This window comes from Scomber japonicus, chromosome 7, assembly GCF_027409825.1.
Source record: "Scomber japonicus isolate fScoJap1 chromosome 7, fScoJap1.pri, whole genome shotgun sequence".
Lineage (NCBI taxonomy): Eukaryota > Metazoa > Chordata > Actinopteri > Scombriformes > Scombridae > Scomber > Scomber japonicus.
The window spans coordinates 17964096-17986124 of NC_070584.1; the positions used below are offsets into that span (position 1 = coordinate 17964096).

At 41.9% G+C, this 22029-nt stretch overlaps 1 protein-coding gene across 1 annotated transcript in view; it reads left to right on the forward strand.

Annotated features, from left to right (window-relative positions):
* The first annotated feature begins 606 nt into the window (after positions 1-606).
* rnf220b (ring finger protein 220b) overlaps positions 607-22029 on the forward strand; it is a 28749-nt gene continuing 7326 nt past the window's right edge. The window contains exons 1-5 of the mRNA XM_053322401.1: positions 607-1198; positions 19498-19624; positions 20529-20571; positions 20658-20750; positions 21696-21738. Of these exons, the coding sequence (XP_053178376.1) occupies positions 607-1198; positions 19498-19624; positions 20529-20571; positions 20658-20750; positions 21696-21738 (898 nt within the window). The remainder of the gene's footprint in view (positions 1199-19497; positions 19625-20528; positions 20572-20657; positions 20751-21695; positions 21739-22029) is intronic.

Below are 22029 nucleotides of genomic sequence, written 5' to 3' on the forward strand. Positions count from 1 at the left end.
ACCACCGATTTAATTTTATTGGGAACAATCTGCATGATTTGCATGTATTTATTGATTGAAATAATTAAGAAAAAACTGAGAAATTGTCCTTTTTATGAACGTGTTGGGGTGATTTTTTTCCCCAAATCTTATTTGCTTACCTCACTGTTCAATTTATCTCCTGCAGACTTCGGCTACGTGTGTGTTTTATTGGCAATTTATTCCGTCGTAATGATTTACAGGCACAGTAGGCCTCCTCCAACCCTTTTCTACTGAGATTAGTCCAAAAGTGTAATTGCAAAAATACTTCCAGAGCTGCAACTGGGTGTGTTTTACAAAATGAAGAGATGAACACTGCGAGGATTTTGTCGATAGGGATCATCAAACAATTGCCCTTGAAGACTTAACAAAATCAAAGAATACCTTTTTTCAGCTAAAATCAAACTAATTATTTCAAGACAGTTAAAAAGAATAATTATAATTCAACACAGGGAATTTCTTTAGAAGATAAAATAACTGAAATAGAGCCTCTTTAAAAAAATTCTCTTTTCTTTTTATCTCACTCAACACTCTCCTCCACCTGTGTTTGTCCTCTCCCTCTCTTCAGCACCACTGACAGGGAGGTGAATGGACCTCCACCGCTCCTTCAAGATGGACAGCCCCTCCTACCTGCCAGCTCCTTTGGCTTCCCCCGCCCTAATGGTCCTCGCCTCTACCGCTGAGGCCGGACGAGATGCCTCCGTCCCCTGCCAAGCGCCCAGGCCCTTTGGTGTCCCTGGCTCCATGGAGAAAGACCTCCACCTTCCCTTCCCCTCTGCCTCCTACACTTTCACCTCCATGTACCAGCGCCAGGGCCCCATGTCAGGCACCTTCCCCACCCGAGACTTCCCAGCCTCCCTGCTCCACCTGCATCCCCAGTTCACCGCACCAAATCTGGACTGCTCCACCCTGGGCATGCTCAACCACAGCGGAGTGGGTGCCTTCCGACCTTTCTCCTCCCCGCAAGACGAGAGGGAGACAGTTGGTTACCACTCGGCTTTCACCCCTGCCAAGAGGCTGAAAAGCTGCTTCTCGGATGTGGAGGGGAAGGAGTTTGACTTTGGCTCCCCAGGAGGCTCCCTCAAAGCTGGGGAGGACTCAGGGAAGAAGCTGTTCTCCATGTCCGGCCTTCTGTCTGATGGGGAAGCTTCATCGAGCCCAGAGGAGCGCAAAGAGCACAGTGAGTATACACTTAATTCACAGAAACACACATCTGATACATGTTCAGTTATGTAAACACACAATCACTCATCACACATCTTTAGAGTATGCAGTGAAATATGTCGAGTTTAATTGGCACATCAAAAACCTTTCTCAACCTAACGTGATAGCTCAGATGAGATTTACATATTGTCTACAGCTGCATCAACTAAAGGTGACAAATTGAAAGGAGCCTTTGTGAGTAAAGTCGTATGTGGAAATATTTTCCCTTTTGCACTCTAGTCTTTATCGTCTAATTGGGCAAAGTGTTTACAGCAACTGGCTGTGACTGACTTTGACACAGATAAATTGAATAGTGTCACTTGTTCAGCTTAGTGATCATTAGTCACATATGACCATTAGGCCTATTGGAAGTCAGGCTTTTCTTGGCGGCTGAGGAACACAAATACATCGGAGCGTATGGAGGGTTGACATAGGAGGAGCGAGAGTTGGAACGAATGACATCCTGTCAGCGATAACGAGGTGGCAGAGACAGAGAGGAAGGGATGGAGGAGGATGGAGAAAAAGAAAGAGGGAGGAAGAGAGAGAGAGAGAGAGACGCGGCGATGCGCCTCAGCCTGAGCTTCCCAACGATAACCCTCAGCTCAATATGGCCGCCCACACCAGCCGTCTGATTTGTTGACAAATGAGTGGGAGAGGTGTCAGTCAGCGCGCCGTGGAGGGAGAGACGCTCCTCATTACTCCCGGGGATAATTGCCCAACGACGCGGGGGCACTCGCCTCCGAGGGAGAAGGAGGGAGAAAGGGAACTGGAGTCAGAGAGGCAATGCTAGGCATGATGGGAAATCAAACCCCCTCAGTGGCGGTCGCCAAGGGGAGCGCCTGACAGATGAAAAGGACCAGAGGAAGACAGAGAGAGAGAGACAGGAGAGAGAGCACCCAAAGACTCGGCAGATCAGAGGGGGACACCATCGAAAATAATGACAATGAGAAGGGGGAGGGGGGGCAGAGATGGAGAGGGGCGAAGGCAGGAGGGAGAGACGCTGATACTCGCTCTCATACATATCACCTAAAAGAAACTTTCATCCCACACATAAAGGGCGGGAGCAGAGACGAGTTGTCTTAAGAAAAGTTTGGATTGTGTGCCTCTATGCATATGTGTGTGTCTTTGTTGAAACTTGCTGATTTTGTCGGCGGTTGGTGGCTGAGTGACAGGGCCAGGGAGGCGGAGTGGCAGGAAGGAATCTCAATATGGAATTTTAATAAGGACAGGAAAGAAGAGATGCCAGCCAGCATGCTGGTGTGAGAGGTGTGTCTGTCTGACAATGTTTGCTCTGTGCACTCGTGCATGCATGCTCCCCTCACCTCCTGATTTTTGGGAATCTCATTTGGGAAATGTTGACAAGGACAAAAGACAGGGTGGAATAGAACATGCCATCTCTCCTCCAAAAAAAAAAAGAGAGTTTGGGAAAAAATGGATTTGTGCACATTGGAAGCTGCTTTCCAGCTTTATCCAATTAGATTGGAGCTCAGGCAAACTAAGAGCTTTAATGCAATTGAGCTCCCAGCACTTTTCTTAGTCTGACATACACTTGTTCCTCTTGACTGGGTAACAGACAGTCACTTCAGGACCAAAAGTCTTAAGTGTTAAGCTTGAAATCTTCTTGGGGTGTAAGAGTGTGTCTACAGTTTGCATACTGCAGCAGCAGTGGCAATGCAAATACGGACCGAAGTATGAACTGCAACATAAAAACATTTTTTTATATTTAAGTTTTCTTCATTATTAAAATGATTATCTACCAGTGTCTGTGTTGGTTTCCTTCTGCCACTTCCCTTAAGCAAGGCATTGACATCAGAACTGGAATCCATGGGTGCTGTACTGTGGCTGCCCAATACTATTCATCCTAAAATATTTATGATAGATCAAATGCAGAGAACAAATATACCTACAAGAATGAATAATGTGTAACTAACTTTGTTGAAGTATTTATGCATAAAGAGTGAAATGATGCTGCTGCTTTTTGCTTTATTTGATGCCATGCCATAACTTTGATTTTCCTCAATTTTCTAACTTACAACTTGTCTGTCTTGGAGATGTCCCATTGGCCCTTATTTCAGACCTTACTAGTGTTGCCAAGGGTTTGACTTGCAGAGAATGCCCAGCATGAACAGTAAATGCATATTTTTGGCACAGTTTCCACTTCTGAGCACAAGTGACCAAGTGCTGCAGTTCCTCTCGGAGCTCCTTGTCAGCTGACATAACAAACAGGTAGGGGACCTGTTCCCATCTGCCTTATGTATCATACCGGGTGGACGTCTCCCTCTGTCCATTTAGTGTCTTTCTTCTGTCAATTTTCCCTTCCAGACTTGCCTCTGTTTTATCAGGGAAGGTCTGAGACGCACGGTGTGCTCTGACAGCTGTTCAAACAGCCTCGCTCTCTTTCAAAGGGCAGATGTCTTCACTGGAGCGAGTCATGCTTATTTTCCTCAGGGAGATGCTTTCCGCCACAGGCCTGAGCTGGAACTAAAATGGCCCTTTACCAGAAACATGAGTTGGGAAACCGGAGGAGTGAAGTGGCAAAAGACACCATAGCCACACACTGACAGGGTGGTGTGGGTGTATGTGTGTGAGTGTGTGTGCGTGTGTGCGTGCGTGTGTGTGTATCTGTATATGACTGTGCCAAAACTGGGAGAGAGCTATGATAACTGGAGCCAGATGTTTCAGCCCCTGTGTTGTGATACTTGTAACACATCAAACTTTTGAATGTAGACAGTGGACAAAGAAAGCCATGAAGGCCAACTAACACATTTTTTTTTTTAAATTAAGCATAGTCTATCAAGTCACTTTCAACTATTTAGCGCATTTTTGTCACTACCTCATGTTTAAAACTGGGTAAAATTGCTGCCTTGTTGACAACGCTAATGCGGGCCAAACAAAACTTAATAAGGTCAGTTGCAACTTTTTTTCGTCTCCTCAGTTCATATTGACAGCATATTATAAGTAAACCATTACAATACATACAGATTCACAAGCACATAAATTGCAGTCTAGCAATGGTTTTTGCATCTCACATTAGATTATTTGTTTACTCACAAGTATGCGATCAGTCAGGAGATGCATGTATTATAGGATAGATCATTTATAATTAATAGAGATTTTGCTTGCTTTAATCATTCCTCCTGTTCATACTGGCAGTTAACAGACCGTTATCTATTACGCTTTCAATGTAAATGATGGGGGACAAAATCCATAGACCTTGTTCCATGCAAAAATGTATTTGGCAGCTGAAGCTTATATAACCTTCAAATAAATGTTAAAACAGACTTTGAATTGTATCTCCTATCATTTACATTGAAACTGCATTAGAAAGGAATCTTTTAATGGTCAGCATAAATAGGAGGAATGATTACAGCAAGCAGAATCTGTTTGGTCATATGGACACTTGACAGTTGTTTTGAAACAGATTTAAAAAATGTGAATCTGCCCTTTAAATTTCCCTTTTTTCCAAGGTAGGTCTTTTAAGTTGGGATGGTGTTTCCAGGCTGGCACTTAAAAAATATTATTATGCCCCTGGGCTGTATTCATATACGCACATGATTGATTTATCTATGTGTTTGTGTGTGTCATCTTTGCAGGTGAAACATGATGCAGCTCACATAGTATCCCCTTAATGCGAGTGCTGAATCTAAATACAGTGTGAGTAATCTGTGCATAAGGCTTTTGAATCAGGCACAGACGCTGGAAGATTTGTTTTTCTGTGATGAACAGCCGCTGAGACACTGACCAAATCTTCACCTGAGTGAAACAAAATCCTGCAGGAAGTTAATAGAGGGGAAACATTTAAGCGTAACACACACAGGATTGTCTGCCAGATGCATTCAGTGTGCAAGTGTCCTCCACGGTCGCTTATTCATGGGTTGTTAGCAGACTAGTGTGGTGCTCAAACAGAATCAATATTACATAGATTAATCTTTGATTTGGCACAAGGATTATCTCTGCGGTGAAGTTTGATGGGTTTAGCTTGTTCCAGACACAGCTTACAAGGACTGTGTGTGTGTGTGTGTGTGTGTGTGTGTGTGTGTGTGTGTTTGTGTGTGTGCATGTTTGGATGGATGTGATTTTGATTTTAGTATGTGGTCATCCAGTTAAAATGATTTCTCTTATTTCTGCATAAAAGTTTGTATGCTATATTGACACATACACTTTAGTACAGGCCATATACTCTGGCTGTGTGTACTGATTTGATAACAAGGAGGGCGTTTGTGCACTGTGTTTTCCATGTAGCTGTCGTTTACCGCTGCCAGTATTGACTGGAGCTTCCTGTTGAAAGACACATTGTTTATGTCCCACTGGCAGACCACAGGAGATGAATAGCAACCACTCGATTCTCATGCATACACATATAGTATCTGCTCCACGCTATTATTCCCAGGGTGTATACTCCTTATCTGGCAGACTTGCATGTGCAGTCTATGCATCAACAGTCACACTCACCATATGCTTATGTGTAATTTAAACTTTTGTTATTGCTGTTGTTGTGATACATTACAATCAAGCTTTAGTGAGAAAACTCAAGTAATGTAGCAATAAGAAGGTGTAAATATGAACAATTTGGGAATGTTGGCAGATAGACACAAAAAAGGAAAAATTATGAAATAAATAAATAAACCTGAACACAAATGTTTTTGGTTATCTGAATACAGATTTAAAGGAATTTTCTAATAAATCCTGACAACACCACAAAACCCTAAAAACCCCAAATATTGATTTAGCATGTGATGATGTTTAAAACCAAAAAGCATTAAAAATCATTTCAGATCCTATTTGATAAAAACAAAACAAGAAATAAAATCTGGAAGTTAAGATATAAAACTCTTGGTTCCGACAAAGCTTACTGCGTCATCCCAGATGGAGTGACATCTGCAACCAGCTCCCTCACTGACCACACTGGTAGTCTTGCTCTTGATTTCAGGGAGGAAGCATTACAATATTAATGGCGGTTGTGTTTGATGTGAGAGCACGCCGTGGTTGACTGTTCCCCCTCCTGTTGTGATGGTAGTTTGTTCTCCTAATGTTCTCCCAAGTAAAAGAGGCTTTCATCCTGGCAGGAGGGGAAACTCTTCTCTGCTTTTTACCTCCTTCCCTTCATCCTATAAGGTCTGGAGGGTGGGATCTTCATGTGTTTAGATTTACATGTTGACTGTGTGGTCTTATATGTCAGCGGTTACCAAACTTTTTAGTAAGCTCAGACATCCCTTTGTCAAACATAGCCTTTCATGTTCCAAATGTGTTCACTGAACTGAAAGTAAATTGTTAAGTTTTTTTGTATTACCATTTATTCATTACATTTAATTCACTATTCCAACTAATTATTCTTTACTTTTAACCATTTGAACCATAATTTTTAGTAATGTCAACCATTTATCCACTAAGTATTTGAACCATTTCTACATTTATTCAGTATTTTAAACATTTCAGTACTTTTAACAGTTTCAGCTCCTCTGCATGCTTGCTAACTAGTTTATATGGCCTCTTAAATGCAACATTTGGTGTTCAGGTGTTATTTTAAAAATCAAAAAGTAATTAAATTTTTTTTTCAAACAAAGGAAAATTATCTGTCCACATACCTCAGAGCATGTTCCCCTGGTTGGGAATTACTGATACATGTGTATTTGTGAATGCATCTGCTTGAGTGCCGTGTGTTCATCTGTGTGTGTGTGTGCGTGTGTTTTTTTGTACAGCTTCTATGCAGGCTGATGTATCTTCAAAAGATACAGAGTGTCAGGCTGTGGACCACACGGCTTGTCGGAGACAGACAGGATTTCTATAAGTCTGGCAGTAAGCTTTTACAGTAGCAGGGGGAAATGTGTGTGAGTGGGGGTCTTTTTGCGATGACCATCAGCACCTGTTAAGATGGTCAACAGAACATTCTGCCGAAACATGAGTCATAACACATCTTGTAGTCATTGCATCTGCCTCCATTGCCTACTGTGATCGGCCCCACACAAACAGTGCTGCTTCTGTGTAAAGACAGAGGATTGAGTATGCTGAGAGAGAAAGAGGGAAAGAGAGAAAAGGAAAGAGAGAGAGGGTCATAATGAGTGCAAGGCCCAGGGGTCGTTAAAACAACAGCTTTGTTTTAACAGAGGCCATCTTTCCTCTCTTCCCCTCTCCCCGTTTTCCCCTCATTCCCCTGTTTCTACCTCTCTCTGCGCACCTGATCGACCTGCATCACAGCTGCCTCTGATCTCACATCAAAGACCTGAGTTTGTGTGTGTAAATGTGTGTGCGCATAGGAAAGGCTCGGGGTAAAGGCAGAAGGGGTATTTCTGTAGATTGAATCGGGTGTTCCTAAGAAGTGGCACGCACACACACGCACACGCACACACACACACACACACACACACACACACACACACACACACACACACACACACACACACACACACACACACATCCTTTGCCCTGTCCCCGGAGCTTAACAAATCAGTCAGGCAGAGAGGGCAGGAAGGCCAAATGCTGGGGTTAAGCACATGCTGTTGAAGAGCAGCGCAGACAGACAGCAAGACCACACCAATCCTGCACGCCTGGATGATAGCCAGGAACGTGTGTGTGTGTGTGAGTGTATATGTTACTGTGTGTGCTGTACATGTGTGTTTGCCTAGTGTCACAGACAGACCTCATTACAGCATGTCACTTGTGCTTGTTGCAAGTCTCCCAACTGTGGAAGAGCTTGACAAAAGCCAATATGTCAAAGGCATGCCAGGCGTGATAGCTTTACCTCAGAAATACAAGACATCCCAACATCATTCTGTGGCTTCATAAGCAGGGTTTTCAGCCATTGTGTGCATGTATTTGTAAAAAAAAAAAAAAAATCTAAATTTAATGAACAGGAAGGCATCTTTTGGGAGCTGCAAAGTGTCTAAGTGTTAGAGAGAAAGGTTTATAATGTTATATAACTACATGCATTTGATAGTTCAAACGCATTAAAGCACAGGACACATTACAGTGACTTACGCATGCATCCTAAAGACCATCTGATCAATTTAGTCACTTCCAGTGCAGCTAGCTGCACCCCTGCCTTAAAGGTCTAAGTTTGCCAGGATTGACCCTTCACCCCACTGTGTAAGGGTGTAAACACTCCCCTAAATCTCCTTAGAGAATAGCATTGAGTCTGGGCCATAAATCACAGGTCTGATAATTGGTAGGAAAACAGCAGTCCAGCAGTATATAACCATTTACGTGTCGTCTCAACTCTTTATTATGGTGCTAATGAGTGGCCGAGGATCAGGGTTAGAGCCGCAAGCAAAGGGGGTAGAGGGGGGCTTCACCTCAGTAAAATACAGGCTACTGGCTAGTTACATGCACACACTGGTAGGCAAGCACACACTCACACAAATACATAAACATAGGAACTCAGTGTGCACCAGAGGGCAGGCAGATGCTTCAACTACACACAGGAAGACATACATACTTATAGCGAAGGATATGCGCGTATGCAAACATTCCCTCACACACACACACACATACACACACATGCATATGAAAACACATAGGCACACTCACACACACACATGCATATGCACACACACACACACACACACACACACACACACACACACACACACACACACACACACAGTAGCTGACAGGCTCAGCAGTGTCCATTACAGACAGCCATTAGTATGGAGATTGTGCTAATTGTCCCCATAGACCACACAGGCAGTGCTTGGCAGGCCCGCTGTGAGGCTGAGTAAGAGCAAGGACTCCGCTTTACACATCCTATTGTCTCAGTCGTGACCCTATTAGTGTGATTACAAATTAATCACTGAATAATTATGGGATCCATCCTGTGTGATTGTTTCAATGCAAATAACACTATTATCCCGCATTGACTTCAAGATTCTACTCTTACTTTCAAGATCCTTCACAATCTGGCACCATCATATCTCTCTGAACGTATTCACATCTACACACCTTCCCGAACTCTCCGATCCTCCTCTGCCAACCAGCTCTCTGCCCCATCTGCCAACTTAAGTACCATGGGGTCAAGAGCCTTCAGCCAATCTGCCTCCCGCCTACGGAACTCTCTCCCACCAGACATTCACACTTCTGACTCTGTCTCCACCTTTAAATCCGCCTGAAAACGCACCTATTCAGAGTGGCATACTCTGTCTCACACTGAGTATGCAATCACGTTCTTGATTATTTATTGTACTAATGCACTTTGTAGTCACATTCATATTTATTCTTTATCTTTACACTAAATGTCACCTGATTTATATAGTTTGATGTACTGTTGTTGTGTTATATGTGCCTCGTAAGGTGTCCTTGAGTGCTTTGAAAGGCCTTTAAATAAAATGTATTATTATTATTATTATAGAACATCAAGTGGCATAGCTACTGTAGCTGAGTTTCACATGGGCAAAGTTGTACAGCACTAAAATCTTATCTTATATAATCTCTTATATCACTGTCAAACAGCCACTATTAAACCAAAAAAGTTAAAAGTTACATTTAAAAGTAAAGTTTAACTAGTACAATTGTTAAAACATTGGACATCTTTTAACTTCACATAGCCGATGTGACAGAAATGCAGTTTAATAAATCATTGATTGTATATGATGAATATACTACACTGTCTGTTGAAACCTTTGACCTGAACTGATTCCAGCAAAATGCTTACATCAGAATCCACAAAAATAGGTGTAAATTTGTTTTGTCATGAAAGAAAACTTTAGTGCCATGAAAAAAGTACTGTTCTAATACAGTCTGCTAAAAACAGTTTAATATGACCTATTGTCATTTTTGGCATGAAATTCATAAAATGTGAAGTTATTAAACATCCACTAAAATAACCTCAGTTTGATCAGCTCAAATATATATATCCCTCTCAGCCTTAAAGACAAATATTTTGTCAAACCTGTTAAAATATGTTTTTACATGGTATATTTTAAAAAAATGTATCATTATCACAGTCTTCCACATTTTCTCTTTTTCCATAATTCTAGTTTCTAATTTTTCCAAAATCCACAAAAAACAAACTGACTCAGACTTTAAGAAACTATAACTAAGAGACTATAAGAGTCTTTAACCAATAATGCCAGATAACTTTTGTTGTTGTTTTATCCAAAATTCCAGTTGAAGGTAGTAGCTTGTGTCTGAGTGGAGTCCTGGACTCTTGGACTCTGGGTGGGCTGGTTCAGGGTCTTCCAGACTGGAGAGGTTCCAGTCTCATTAGCGGCGGCTCAAAGATCCTGATCAGTCAAGTAGAGGAGATTGAACTGTGAGCGTCTCCTGTGTGACCCCGCTGAGGGAGAACACAGTCGAAATGATCTATACCCGCTGGCGCTGCCACAGGCCTCTTTGTTCTCCTGTGTTTGCTGACAGCAGGGATCGGAGGGGCATATTGACGGGGGCTCACACTGCACTGCACTCACCAGGGCTACAGTACACAGCAGTGTGTGTAAATGATATACATATGTTCACATACACACACACTCAAGTGTGTTTGTAGACACATTTCTACTCTGTCTCTCCCTCTTTCTCACACACACAAACTCATATACACACACATGTACAATAAAACTATCAACAGCAGTGATTTCCAGTCTGATGTGGGGCCTGATCCATCCACTTAGAGTATTGTATTAAAGTTCAGTATGTCTTTCTCTCAATGAGGCACCAGGGTTGGGACAGTCGAGTGCGTCCAGTGCTGGGATACCACACACAGTATGCAGGGATGCTGTGCCCTTTATTCTCAAAAGAAAACAACAACTATAAAGGCACTATTTACTGCTCATCCCTTTTTGCACTGTAATGCCAAAACCAAACAATATATTTCAACGGCAAGACAACATATTTACATATCTTAGCAGATTCAATGCAGAATTTAAAGCATTTCTTCATGTGGAACAGACACAATATCGCAAATCCAATTCAACAGCTTCATGTTTTAAAATATTCACAGAGTAAGTCATGTATATATATATCTGAGACTCCTTATATTCTATGTAGATAAAACATGTCATAGAATAATAATTTTGTCAATTTATGTTTTCTAGACAAATTCCATCACCTTTTAGTATTTAACATGTCCAGATTGGAAAGTCTCAGAAGTCTCCCTTTAAGTGCTAGTCCTCACTCAGTGCTTTAAATGTTCCTGGTTCCTCTTTCCCAGTTGTTTGTGTTGGTTACATGAGATAAGCTGCTCAGTATCTGTATCTTTCCACTATTTGAAGATAAAACCATCATCATCTGCCATAATTGTTTGCTCATCCAGGCAGACACAATAACATCCTTTAGGAGGTGTGACTAGCCCAAACACAGGTGTATCACAGAGTGCCAGGTGCTTGTGGTCCTCTCCTACCAGCAGCAGTCAACACTATGTTTCTGACAGTATCAGATGTTATCTGATGCAGTGGTGGGAGGGAGAGATGGCTTATCTGTAATGATGCCCGCTGATGAGGCTGAAGAGTGGGACGCTGTGTAGCGGTAAATGAGACTGACCGAAAATTTCAACAAGTTTTGACTGGAGGCCTACGTGCAATGCAATCGAAGATCAATGTGGGACCTTTTTTTTTTGGTCACACTCCCACTATAGCCTAATTGCCTGTGAGAACACAACAGTTTTTATTTGGTTTGAGGAACACTGGCAGCTTTAAGGATCTTAGATTCTTAATAGCAAAGGTTTCCGCTGCTCACCTGCACTGCACACAGTGTATGCGGGACAGGTGTGTATGTGGGAAGCAGGTGGGAGTGTTTTCTTTGGTAGAGCAAGACAAGGTGTGTGTGTGTGTGTGTGTGTGTGTGTGTGTATGTGTGTGTGTGTGTGTGTGTGTGTGTTTTAGCCAAAAAGCTGGCCAAACTTACCAGCTGACAGGAAAAAACAACTTTTAATCATTATAGATACACAGTGTTGACTCTACAAAAAGACTTTTCAGTGGTGTGTTTTTCTAATTCTTCTGGATTTCTTGTGAAGTGCACAAAACGTATAAATTAAATCAATAAAAATGCAGATTTCAACTTCTCTGTAGATATTTGTATATACAGTTTGACTGTGTTACACTTTCAGATAGATAGTGTAGGGTAGCATCATACGTCATGATTTTCTGATTTTGTCATTGACAGAAGAAAGGACATTAAATGTGTGAATCATCTTGCTTCTTTGCTCTCAAAGACATCTGTTTATTGTTCCTCTTCTTTCTCATTCATTTTTTATTGAATCTGTTAGTTTTCTTATAGTCCGTACAGTTGTGTTTAGTGTACAAGCACAAAAAGCACATAAAAAAAAGGAAAAAGACAGATCCCCTAAGAGCTATATGACGAAGGAGAAAGTAGTTTAGCCTTCAGAGCAAACATGATTCTTTCATGGTGAAAGGCCCAATGTGACACAGAATATAGTTCTCATGTTTTCCATTGTTGTTGCTATTTTTCATTACTTTCTTTTATCCTATTTCTTTTAAGTCTCTCCATCTTTTATATTCCTTTATTCCATTTTTTTCTTTTAATTTCCAAGCAAATTCTTCTGGACTCATAACTACAGGACTTATGTTTAGTTGAGTACCCTTTTTGTTCAGTGTTGTAACTGTGCTAATAGCTTTGTCTTAAACCTCTCACCATCATCTGGGAACCTCATTTGATTTTCAGCACATGCCTTGTGCACCTGATAGCAGCAGAGAGAATGTCGTCAATTCCTGATTTTTTTTCCCCCACTGAAAAGATATTGTTTGCTCGTGAATCTGTTGTCACTCACTTTGCTATGATTGAGTCTCACTGTTAGAGTCTGCCAAAACTGTGGTGTGAGGTTTGTTTGGGGTGCTTGGGAGGGGTGAGACAGCGCTCTGGTGCATTGTGTGTCAAGTGCTGCATGTGTCAGAGTTGGCACCGCAGTCACCCACTTGAAGTTCAGACATTCTTGCTGCGGGTGTTTTCAAGACATTTAAATAGGAAAAAAAGGAAATACAGAAAATGGAGAATCAGACAAAACACCAAAAGCACAATGAAGGAGGTTTCTTGTGTGGGAGCTGCTGTAAGAAAATGCTGCCAAGTGATAAAGTATGTAGTAAGCCTTGCTTTTGTAGGCTGTATAGTTGTCGTTTTAGTCCTGCTGTAATTAAACTCTTTAGTGACTTCCACAGTGACACACTGTTTGTCTGCGACTGTTTAGAAAAGTTGAGCACTCGATGCAAGCACTTCTCATTTTCTCCTTATTAACCACTAATTGAGAAAGCAAGAGGGGCAAAGGAAATGAGAGAGAGTTGATGAGAAGACAATGAAATAATAACAGAGGTAGAGTGAGGCAGGCAGACAGAGAGAGAGAGAGAGAGAGAGAGAGAGAGAGAGAGAGAGAGAGAGAGAGAGAGAGAGAGAGAGAGAGAGAGAGAGAGAGAGAGAGAAGAGAAAGAGTATTAATGTGTATTAATCAGTGGTCTGGGTAATAGTGATCTTTTTTTAGCCTCTAATGAGGGATTGTGATCGGTCCACTCTCTCTCTCTCTCTCTCTCTCTCTCTCTCACTCATACGCACACACACACACAAAGGAAAACAAAATGTATTGCTGCAATCATGTTTACCTTTGTTATTATAAGGGAAGCATTCATTGAAACCCAACTAACTAACAGTTTGTTGGGTCAATTTCAATCAGGAGAGACAAGTGAATAGAAATATAAAGAGATATTTATTGTGAATATATGATAAACAAATCTTAGTAAATGACAAAGTCTTTGGCGCTTGAACTCCATGAGGAATCATCCCTGAACGGCTGCATATATATGTAGATCCATGAAGTCCGGACACTGGTGGTGGTGAAGCAAAGAGAGAGAGGCACATTTAAACGGACTGCTACAAGATGATAGGCTAAGGCTGAAGTGTATCTTGGTTGCCGAGATTGACAGGTGACTGGCAACAATTGAGATAACGCCCTTGGACATAGAAAACTAGGTAATAGATGAGCATGCTTGAAGAAGGCAGGGAAGTTACCAATTATGCCTGTATGTTTTAGAGTCTTCCTGACTGAACTTTCGCTAAGCTTCATTTGTTTATTGCTGTTACAAGTGCCAACAGCAAGGTGTTGCTTTCATTGTTACCTGTAAAAAAAAAAAAAAAAATTAGGAGCCAACAGATGCAGGCTACAGTTTTTTTTACATTACATTTTAGTGTAACAGAGTAAATGATGGTAGATTTTTTTAAACATATACCACAAAACTCACACCAGCAGGAAATGTAAATGAGGAGCATCAGTGTAACAATTCTCCATGCTAAGCAGTGTGTACTTTAAATAAAACTAAATATGGCAATTGATTGTGCACTGAGATCAGTTCAGTTCCTGACAGCGTGATATAGTGTGATAGTTGGATCTCTGTATATTTCAGGCTCTTTTGCGAGTACAGGTTGATGGCATCAGAATGAGTGATGGGACACTGGTGAACAGCTCTATCGCTGTCCGCTGTCAGCAGCTCCTTGATCCAACGTGACTGCACCAGCTTTGACAGACAGCAGTCAGCAAACTGATGTTAAAGTCTGCATTCAGCATTTTGCTGCCCTGAGTATGAGCCCGATTATATTTAAAGTCTGGGTTTCATTGCTATGAATGTGCCTTTCTTGAAAATTGTGATAACTATTTCAGTAATAAAATGTTCAGTGGAGATCTTCTATGGAAGGACTGCCTGAAACCAGGAGCTGTTTCTTTTCTTATTCCTCATGTTAAAGGAAGCTCCATTTATCTTTAAACTTCAAAGTCCTACGATAGTCATGACACCAATATTGAGTTTGCTTTGATCTATCCAATTCAGGTCCCAGATTTGGTACCATTTGGGCCTGTGAAGATCTCTGGTGTTCTGTAATATTGCCAAAATATACAAACCTAATTTGCCTCCATCAGGAATTATTATAATGTTTTAACAAAACTCTTCCCACTGATGTGGCTTGTAAGTAGCCTCACATCACTGCAAATACACAAGGACAATTCTAACTTTCCCCCGACTTCCATTCCCTCTCTTTCCAATCTGTAAGTCACTATCAAAGATCATTGAGCCATGCATCTCAATGAGGGCGAGATTGATTGGTTGAAGCAGAGTGGAGGCAGGGTTCGATCTTTGCCCTCAGGTCCTGAAAAGGGAAATATGGTCATAGGGACACAGTCGCACAGCTACCCAGGCCACTCTCCATCAACCACATTATTGGACACATGCATGCTGTGCCACGCCCGCACCTGATGGAACAATTGTAGTGACTAATGGAGAAGATGAGAGAACAAAAGAGCAAGAGGGAGATGGAGAGAAATTGGGGGTTTGTGCGCTGATTGACCTGTGGTCAGAGAGGTTATGTCCATTGATCTGTAGGGCAGAAGAAAAGGGCTTTAGCCTGAGGTGCTTCAGAATGAGTCTATTTGAGGTTTAGAATTCCTGTCCATTCCCACCAGGAGCTTTTTCATCATCTGACTCCCCAGGACTTAGAGCTGCCATCTCCCATTGCATGTGGCCGGTCCATGTAATGCACAGAGCACTACAGAGGCCAAAGGCCAATCAATGTTCTACAAGAGGTTGATACAGATCTTATTAGTCAATGAATGATCATTAGTGGTCTAACGAGCCATTGATTTGTGCAAGGGCCAAAGGTTGCGGTGGTTGTGGTGAGTGTCTTTAATACATTAAACACAATTGATTGCAGAGAAGGAGGGATATTTTTGAACGATGCAAGAATTAGATTGGACAGTGAGAGATTTTAGGTCAAGTCAGGAGAGAAAGCGTACCTTCATCGGCTGTTGAATGTGGTTAGGACTGAACATGGATCCTAGAAGCACATTTGTCTTTTATGTATTACTGGTGTAGCAATTCTGCAATTAATAAAAAGCAGATATCTAGAAGTACTAAGTCAAAAGAAACTGGACTTGCTGTTTCAAAGGCTGGAGCAGCAGCCTTTGAAAGCTGAGGAAATGACTCTGCTCATAGCAGATGTGTTACTACAGGGCCTATTATGTTGCTCATTAAATACCCAACCTCTCAATAGGCCATTATTTCCCCAATAAAAAACAAACGGCGGCCTGCATACTTTCCCCTCTCCCCACTCCACTTTAGAGGTTAGCTCTACCTCACAGACGGCAAAAAACCCTGACTAATATCCTGCATGTTATGCTTTTAAATAGGAAGCAGGCTGCACGATAGGGTGGGGTACAGGTGTGGCAGGAGCCAATGGCTTTTATAGCCCTCCATCTCCTCTGAAAGTTTGCCAAGGACCTGCCTACACAACCCACCACTGCAGTGTGAGCCGCCAAGCGTTAACTTTACTCCCCCCGCCAATCTCTACATGCCTACTGGTTATATAGAGTCTGTGCTTGTTATGGCTTTATAGAGGGATTTCTGATGTGCTTAGAGAATTGTTTGATGATTGGGATAATGATGCCAGTTGGAGTAAGTTGTCTCAGCACTTTATCGCCAACGAGCACAGAGAAAACCAGACCCAGCCGACAACAAGCACAACAAGCTCTATGCTTGCTTGCTCACATGCTCTCATGTCCCCTGCCATTCAAAGCCATCCAGTCCTCCTCATGTCAATCAGAATTATACCATGTCCACAGGTTTGTCACCGGGGGGACGTTTGTCACCACGTCTCCCCTGCAGAACAGCCTTTTCATGCCCCGGCATAATGTCAGCGGGTGACATCCAGGCCTGATGTGATGTGGCATTCACTAAAGGTCACGTTAGGCATCTCCGCTCCGTCTGCATCAGCAGAACTGGCAGCCGTCATATGGACGCTGGCATCGGCCATTACCCAGGCCCGCAGGGGGACTCAATGCTTTGAGGATTTGTCAGCGGGATTCTGATCTCTCTGTTTCAGGGGGCGAGTACTGAACCCTGCACATTTGCAGACCACATCTTGATGCTGTGCAACAAAAACTGGATTTGACCATCAGTCTTACAAAGAGAGGAGGAGGATGAAGATATCTTGTTTTGTTTCAAAAGATGAACTTTACTATCCCGTGATGCTCTCGATAGTGGGAATAGGGCAGAGACATATCACAGCGTTTGGAGAGGTTATTCGGCCCAGGGGTGTGTTCTCTTCAAATTCACAGAGAGATAAGATAGAGGATGTATTCACGCATGTTTGTGTATGCTCATCTGTGTGATTCCTTCCTGACAACAAAATAATTATTTATGGCAATGTAATCTCTCTTTTTGAGAAATGTATAAAAATAACTTGGTAAAGTATGTTTAAAAAAAGAGAAGAAAATAGTTTGATCAGTGACAACAAAAAAAGAGATAAAAAGTAAATTGTTCCTCTCTTTTCGGGGGCATTTTTTTTTCGGGGACTAAATTGCCAAATAAGCATCTTCAGAAGTGGGAAGAGAGCAACTGGCAGCTGGACAAGGACTAGACAGCCAGGAAAAGAAGTCCTGGACTGGAAAGATACAAAGACAGAAAAAGGAAACAATAAGAGACACAGAGACACTGAATGCATTACGAGATGGGACCGTCATACTCAGCACAACCCGATTAGAGAGGGCCAATCCATCCGAGCCAGTTGCTGTAGTGAGGGAACAGTTAACAAGCCCCATAGGCAGGTTTTACAGCCCCCTGTTGTGTGTCTGAGACCCCCCACACTGAAGAGGGGCTGAGGCTGACTGATACTGACAGGGTTTATGTGGGCGTGGGAGGAGGGCAGCGGGGGATGGAGACGTGTAAAAAGGTGGTCATGAACCAACAACTGTCACTTACGAGAGCACAGCGCAAGTCAGGCCTCAGCAAAAGCATGCAAACACACACTCATCCATACATCCAAACATGTGCACTCCCACACCATTAAATCTGATGTTTGTATGGAGCAGAGGTGAAGGGTGGGGGAGAGGCTGTAGTTGCAGACAGGGGGGCTTATCCAAAAAGTGGACCAATAAAACACCTGAAAATCAAATCCCATTGCTCTTATCGCGGCGCCATTCAGAGACGTTATCTGTGCAGGTAATGTGGTTATAAATTCAATTTCAGCCCAGAGATTTCATTGTTTACTGATGCCTGCATGTTCCAGGCGGCAGAGCGCAGAAAGCCCGGGAACGCTCGATGCGTGTCGGGAAAAGTCATTTAGGCTTCCGCAAGGGGATGCAAAAAAGGCGAGAGGATGGGGGGTGAAACCAGGAGAGCTGTCACTCTCCCAAGGACACCCGACTCCGCTTTCTATTTTCCACCCCATGTTTTATTTACAGGCCATTTTGTTCTATTTGGTTCCTCATTATGGGGGCTCATAGCTCAACTGATGTCAGGGGACGCCACTTGCTGACAGACATTGGCATCAGAGCTTGTCATGTTGCTGGTCATTTGGAGAGGAGTTGGGGCAAAGTATTTGTCTGGTGTTTGGAAAATACGGTCCTTATGGAAGTTCAGTCCACTATGCTACACAGAGAGGGGTCAGAGACTGTCCAAATGCTCACCTGTTAATAATGTTTCATATGAAAAATAGCTAAATTGTGATAGCCAGTACAGTCATTTGTTTTCCCATGACTGTGCAAAGATGGGAAATTAGGTGCATCATGCCTACTAGCTCTCTCTATGTGATTGATGGCTTTCAGGAGTAAATCACCTCATCTACTAGGTAAAATCTTGATATAGTAGAGCTCCTCAGGCTCCCAGCTGGCTGCTTATGGCAGTAATCCATCAGTGGGGCCCAATGGGCCGAGTGGCCCTCCTGGGTAATGTTCCTATTGACAGCCTATGATGTCAACACACCGACAGCAGGAGGCCATAGCAGTGTGTCTGTGTGTTTGTTTATGAGTTTATGTGTGTGTGTGTATGTGTGTGTGTGTGTGTGTGTGTGTGTGTGTGTGTGTGTGTGTGTGTGTGTGTGTTATGAGTTTGTGTGTGTGTGTGTGTGTGTGTGTGTGTGTGTGTGTGTGTGTGTCCATCAACATCCTCAACTACAGAAAATGAACTAATATCATATTTACTTAATTTACTACAGTTTCCAGGTACTTCTTCTTCATGTCATTTAATGCTACTTATACTTCAGTACATTTCAATTAAATTTTGTACTTTTGACTCCATCACATTAAACTGAGAGCTAAAGTTACTTTGCTAATTAAGATTTTTTTTGTGCAAGGTATATAGTGGGGTAATAAGATACAGTGGGCTGTTAAATATGAAACTACCCAGCTGTAAGATGTACTGTAAAACACACTTCAAAACAGTACCTGCATAATGAGTACTTTTACTTAACTAAGATTATAAATGAGGACTATTTTACTCTATTCCTCTTCATTGCCTCAAAGACCACATGAAAATCTTTAGGCTATGCAGTTTGTCTAACTCTTGCCACCCCTCCTCTATCCAGCCAAGGTGAAGGGTCTATTTGACGCTCAGGCCCCAATGTGTCCAGTGTGCCAGGCTGTTTTGCGACCAGGAGAGCTGCAGGAACACATGGAGCAGGAGTTAACCAAACTTGCCCAGCTACAAATCAGGTATCACGATCCAGTCACAAATGATAATCGTCTGGTTTCACAGCATTCACTCTATAAGACAGTAAATCTTTTCACGTCATCTTTATATAACATTATGCCATCACATGATTTTATCACACTACATCTCCTCCTTCTAACCATTCTCTATTTTCCTCCAACTTTTCTCTTCCCCCATTTATCCATTTGTCATTTCCTTTCTGTTCTGTTCAGCTTTCAGGTGACAATTAATGTTGACAGATTCTGTAGCTGTAGGCAGACCCCCCCCCCCCCCCATTTCAGTTTCCCCAGGTGGTGTCTCCCGTCTTCTCTGTCACTTGTGTGCAGTGTTTACAAGCTGCCTCATTGTTCCCTACATATTTCATATTACAGCCTCCGGCCTCGAGGCGACAAATCATACATTGGGTGGATAATGTCCTGCTAATGGTTGCTTTGAGCCCTGCACACACGCACACACAATCACAGGCTAATACACACACACATATACAGACACACACACATTACCTGCTGCTTAGACCAGAAGAATGATTTCTCCAATAAAGACATTACACTCCAAATCTGCTTAACGACCGCTCCGTGGACAGTAATGGTTTCAAATTGAACTTGGCCCACGGGGACACTGTATGTGTGTGTGTGTGCGCGTGTGTATGTGTCTGTGTGTGTGCATACAGTATCTGTGAGATAGACAATGAGCAAGAAAATTAGTAAAATGAGGTTATACACAGACTGAAATACAAATTCAGACAAGGTAAAAGTAGAGTGTTGTTTATAAGATGACAAGGCAATATTGTATTTGTATGTTGTATAGTAAGATAGAGTAGTCGATTTATGTATGTGTCTGTATGTGTGTGTATTTCTATTTTTCTAACATATGAGTTTATGTATTATTTGCCCCTTTTTTCAACAGTGCCACTCCAGTGCAGCACAACCACCTCATAAGGACGCCAAAGGTAAACGGTTGATATCTTCATAAGTTGCAGTCAAACAGCTGCTGTCATCTTGCCTTTGACTCATTTCTCTCTCTTTTTTTGTCCAGTCTCTTTCACTCTCTCTGCATATTAAATGTGAAGGAGGTTCTCCCACCTCACCTCTTCGACCGGCTGAGGACACCCACTCTGATCGATATCAGGTGAGGTTAAAAACAAACAAAATCAATATCAGATTTATCAAGTTCAGATTCTCATGATTGTGAACATGAGTGTGTTTAAATTTATATTTAAACATTGATACTATAAATGAATGATTACCTTGTTTTTCCCTTAAGATGGACAAAACCTTGAGGTAGCATACAATAGTGTATTATTGTAATACATAAATATACAGTAATATATCATTTTGGAAATTTGCTTTATTTATGTTGTTGGCCAAGTGACAGCCCAATTTTTTTCAGTTTTAACTGAATCTCGTAAGCGTCACTAAAGAATGTGAGTGCTGGCTCTGTTCATTAGTGCACTAAAAAGCACTGGACAACTAGTAGTTAGCAACATCATAAAAACATTGTTTTTTCTTGATGTGGTGCCAGTGACTCACCCGTTTTATGGTCTGAGGTTGATCAAATGCTGTAGTCAACACTCAGCACCTCACTTAAAAGTAATAGGTTCATCAGGAGTCAAGTCAAGCGAATTTTATTTATAGAGCTCAAACACACGTTTGTCTCAGAGCTCTTTACAAACTGTTCAACATATGACATCATTAATCCTCAGGCCCTTGATTCGGATGAGCAAAAACACTTATGAATAAAATATACAGAACAAACATAGTAACAATAGTACAATTAACATATGAAGAAACAAAATAACAATTTTAATTTAAAAATTCTGTGTAACAAGTTTAAGAGAGAAACTATATACAGGTGATTTTGGTGTCATGTGAACACTAACAAGCTATAAATGTGTTTTAAGACAATTGAAGTGATATCTTTGCTCTAGATGTTACTATGATAAGTTTTATGACAATCACAATCTACTTGGTTGCTGTTCAATTATTTCCGTTAAAATTGCATCAAGAGAAAATAAGATAAAAATGATACATGAGAAAAATATGAAAAAATGTGGATACTGCTCTTTTGTTGCAGACGTTTCTCCGTGTACGAGCCAACAGACACACAAGACTAAATGGTACGTTGACGCATGCAGAGGATTTAATGTTGTTTCATTTCTACAGACTCAGTTTGCCATTAAGAGATATTTCAATAGAGTAGACTATGTCAGCTCTGCAGTTTTAAATGGCTTTAACTTTTTTTTTTTTTAAGTAAGGAGTCAGAGTTTTTTTTAGCCCTTTAGCTTCCTTTGTTCAAATGCGACCAGTTGTGTGTTTCATCCACCCCTGCTCCCTCACCAGTCGTTCAGATATCACCCCTTTTCCCACACCATCTCTACTGGCCTAGCGCCCACACGAGCAGAGGAGCT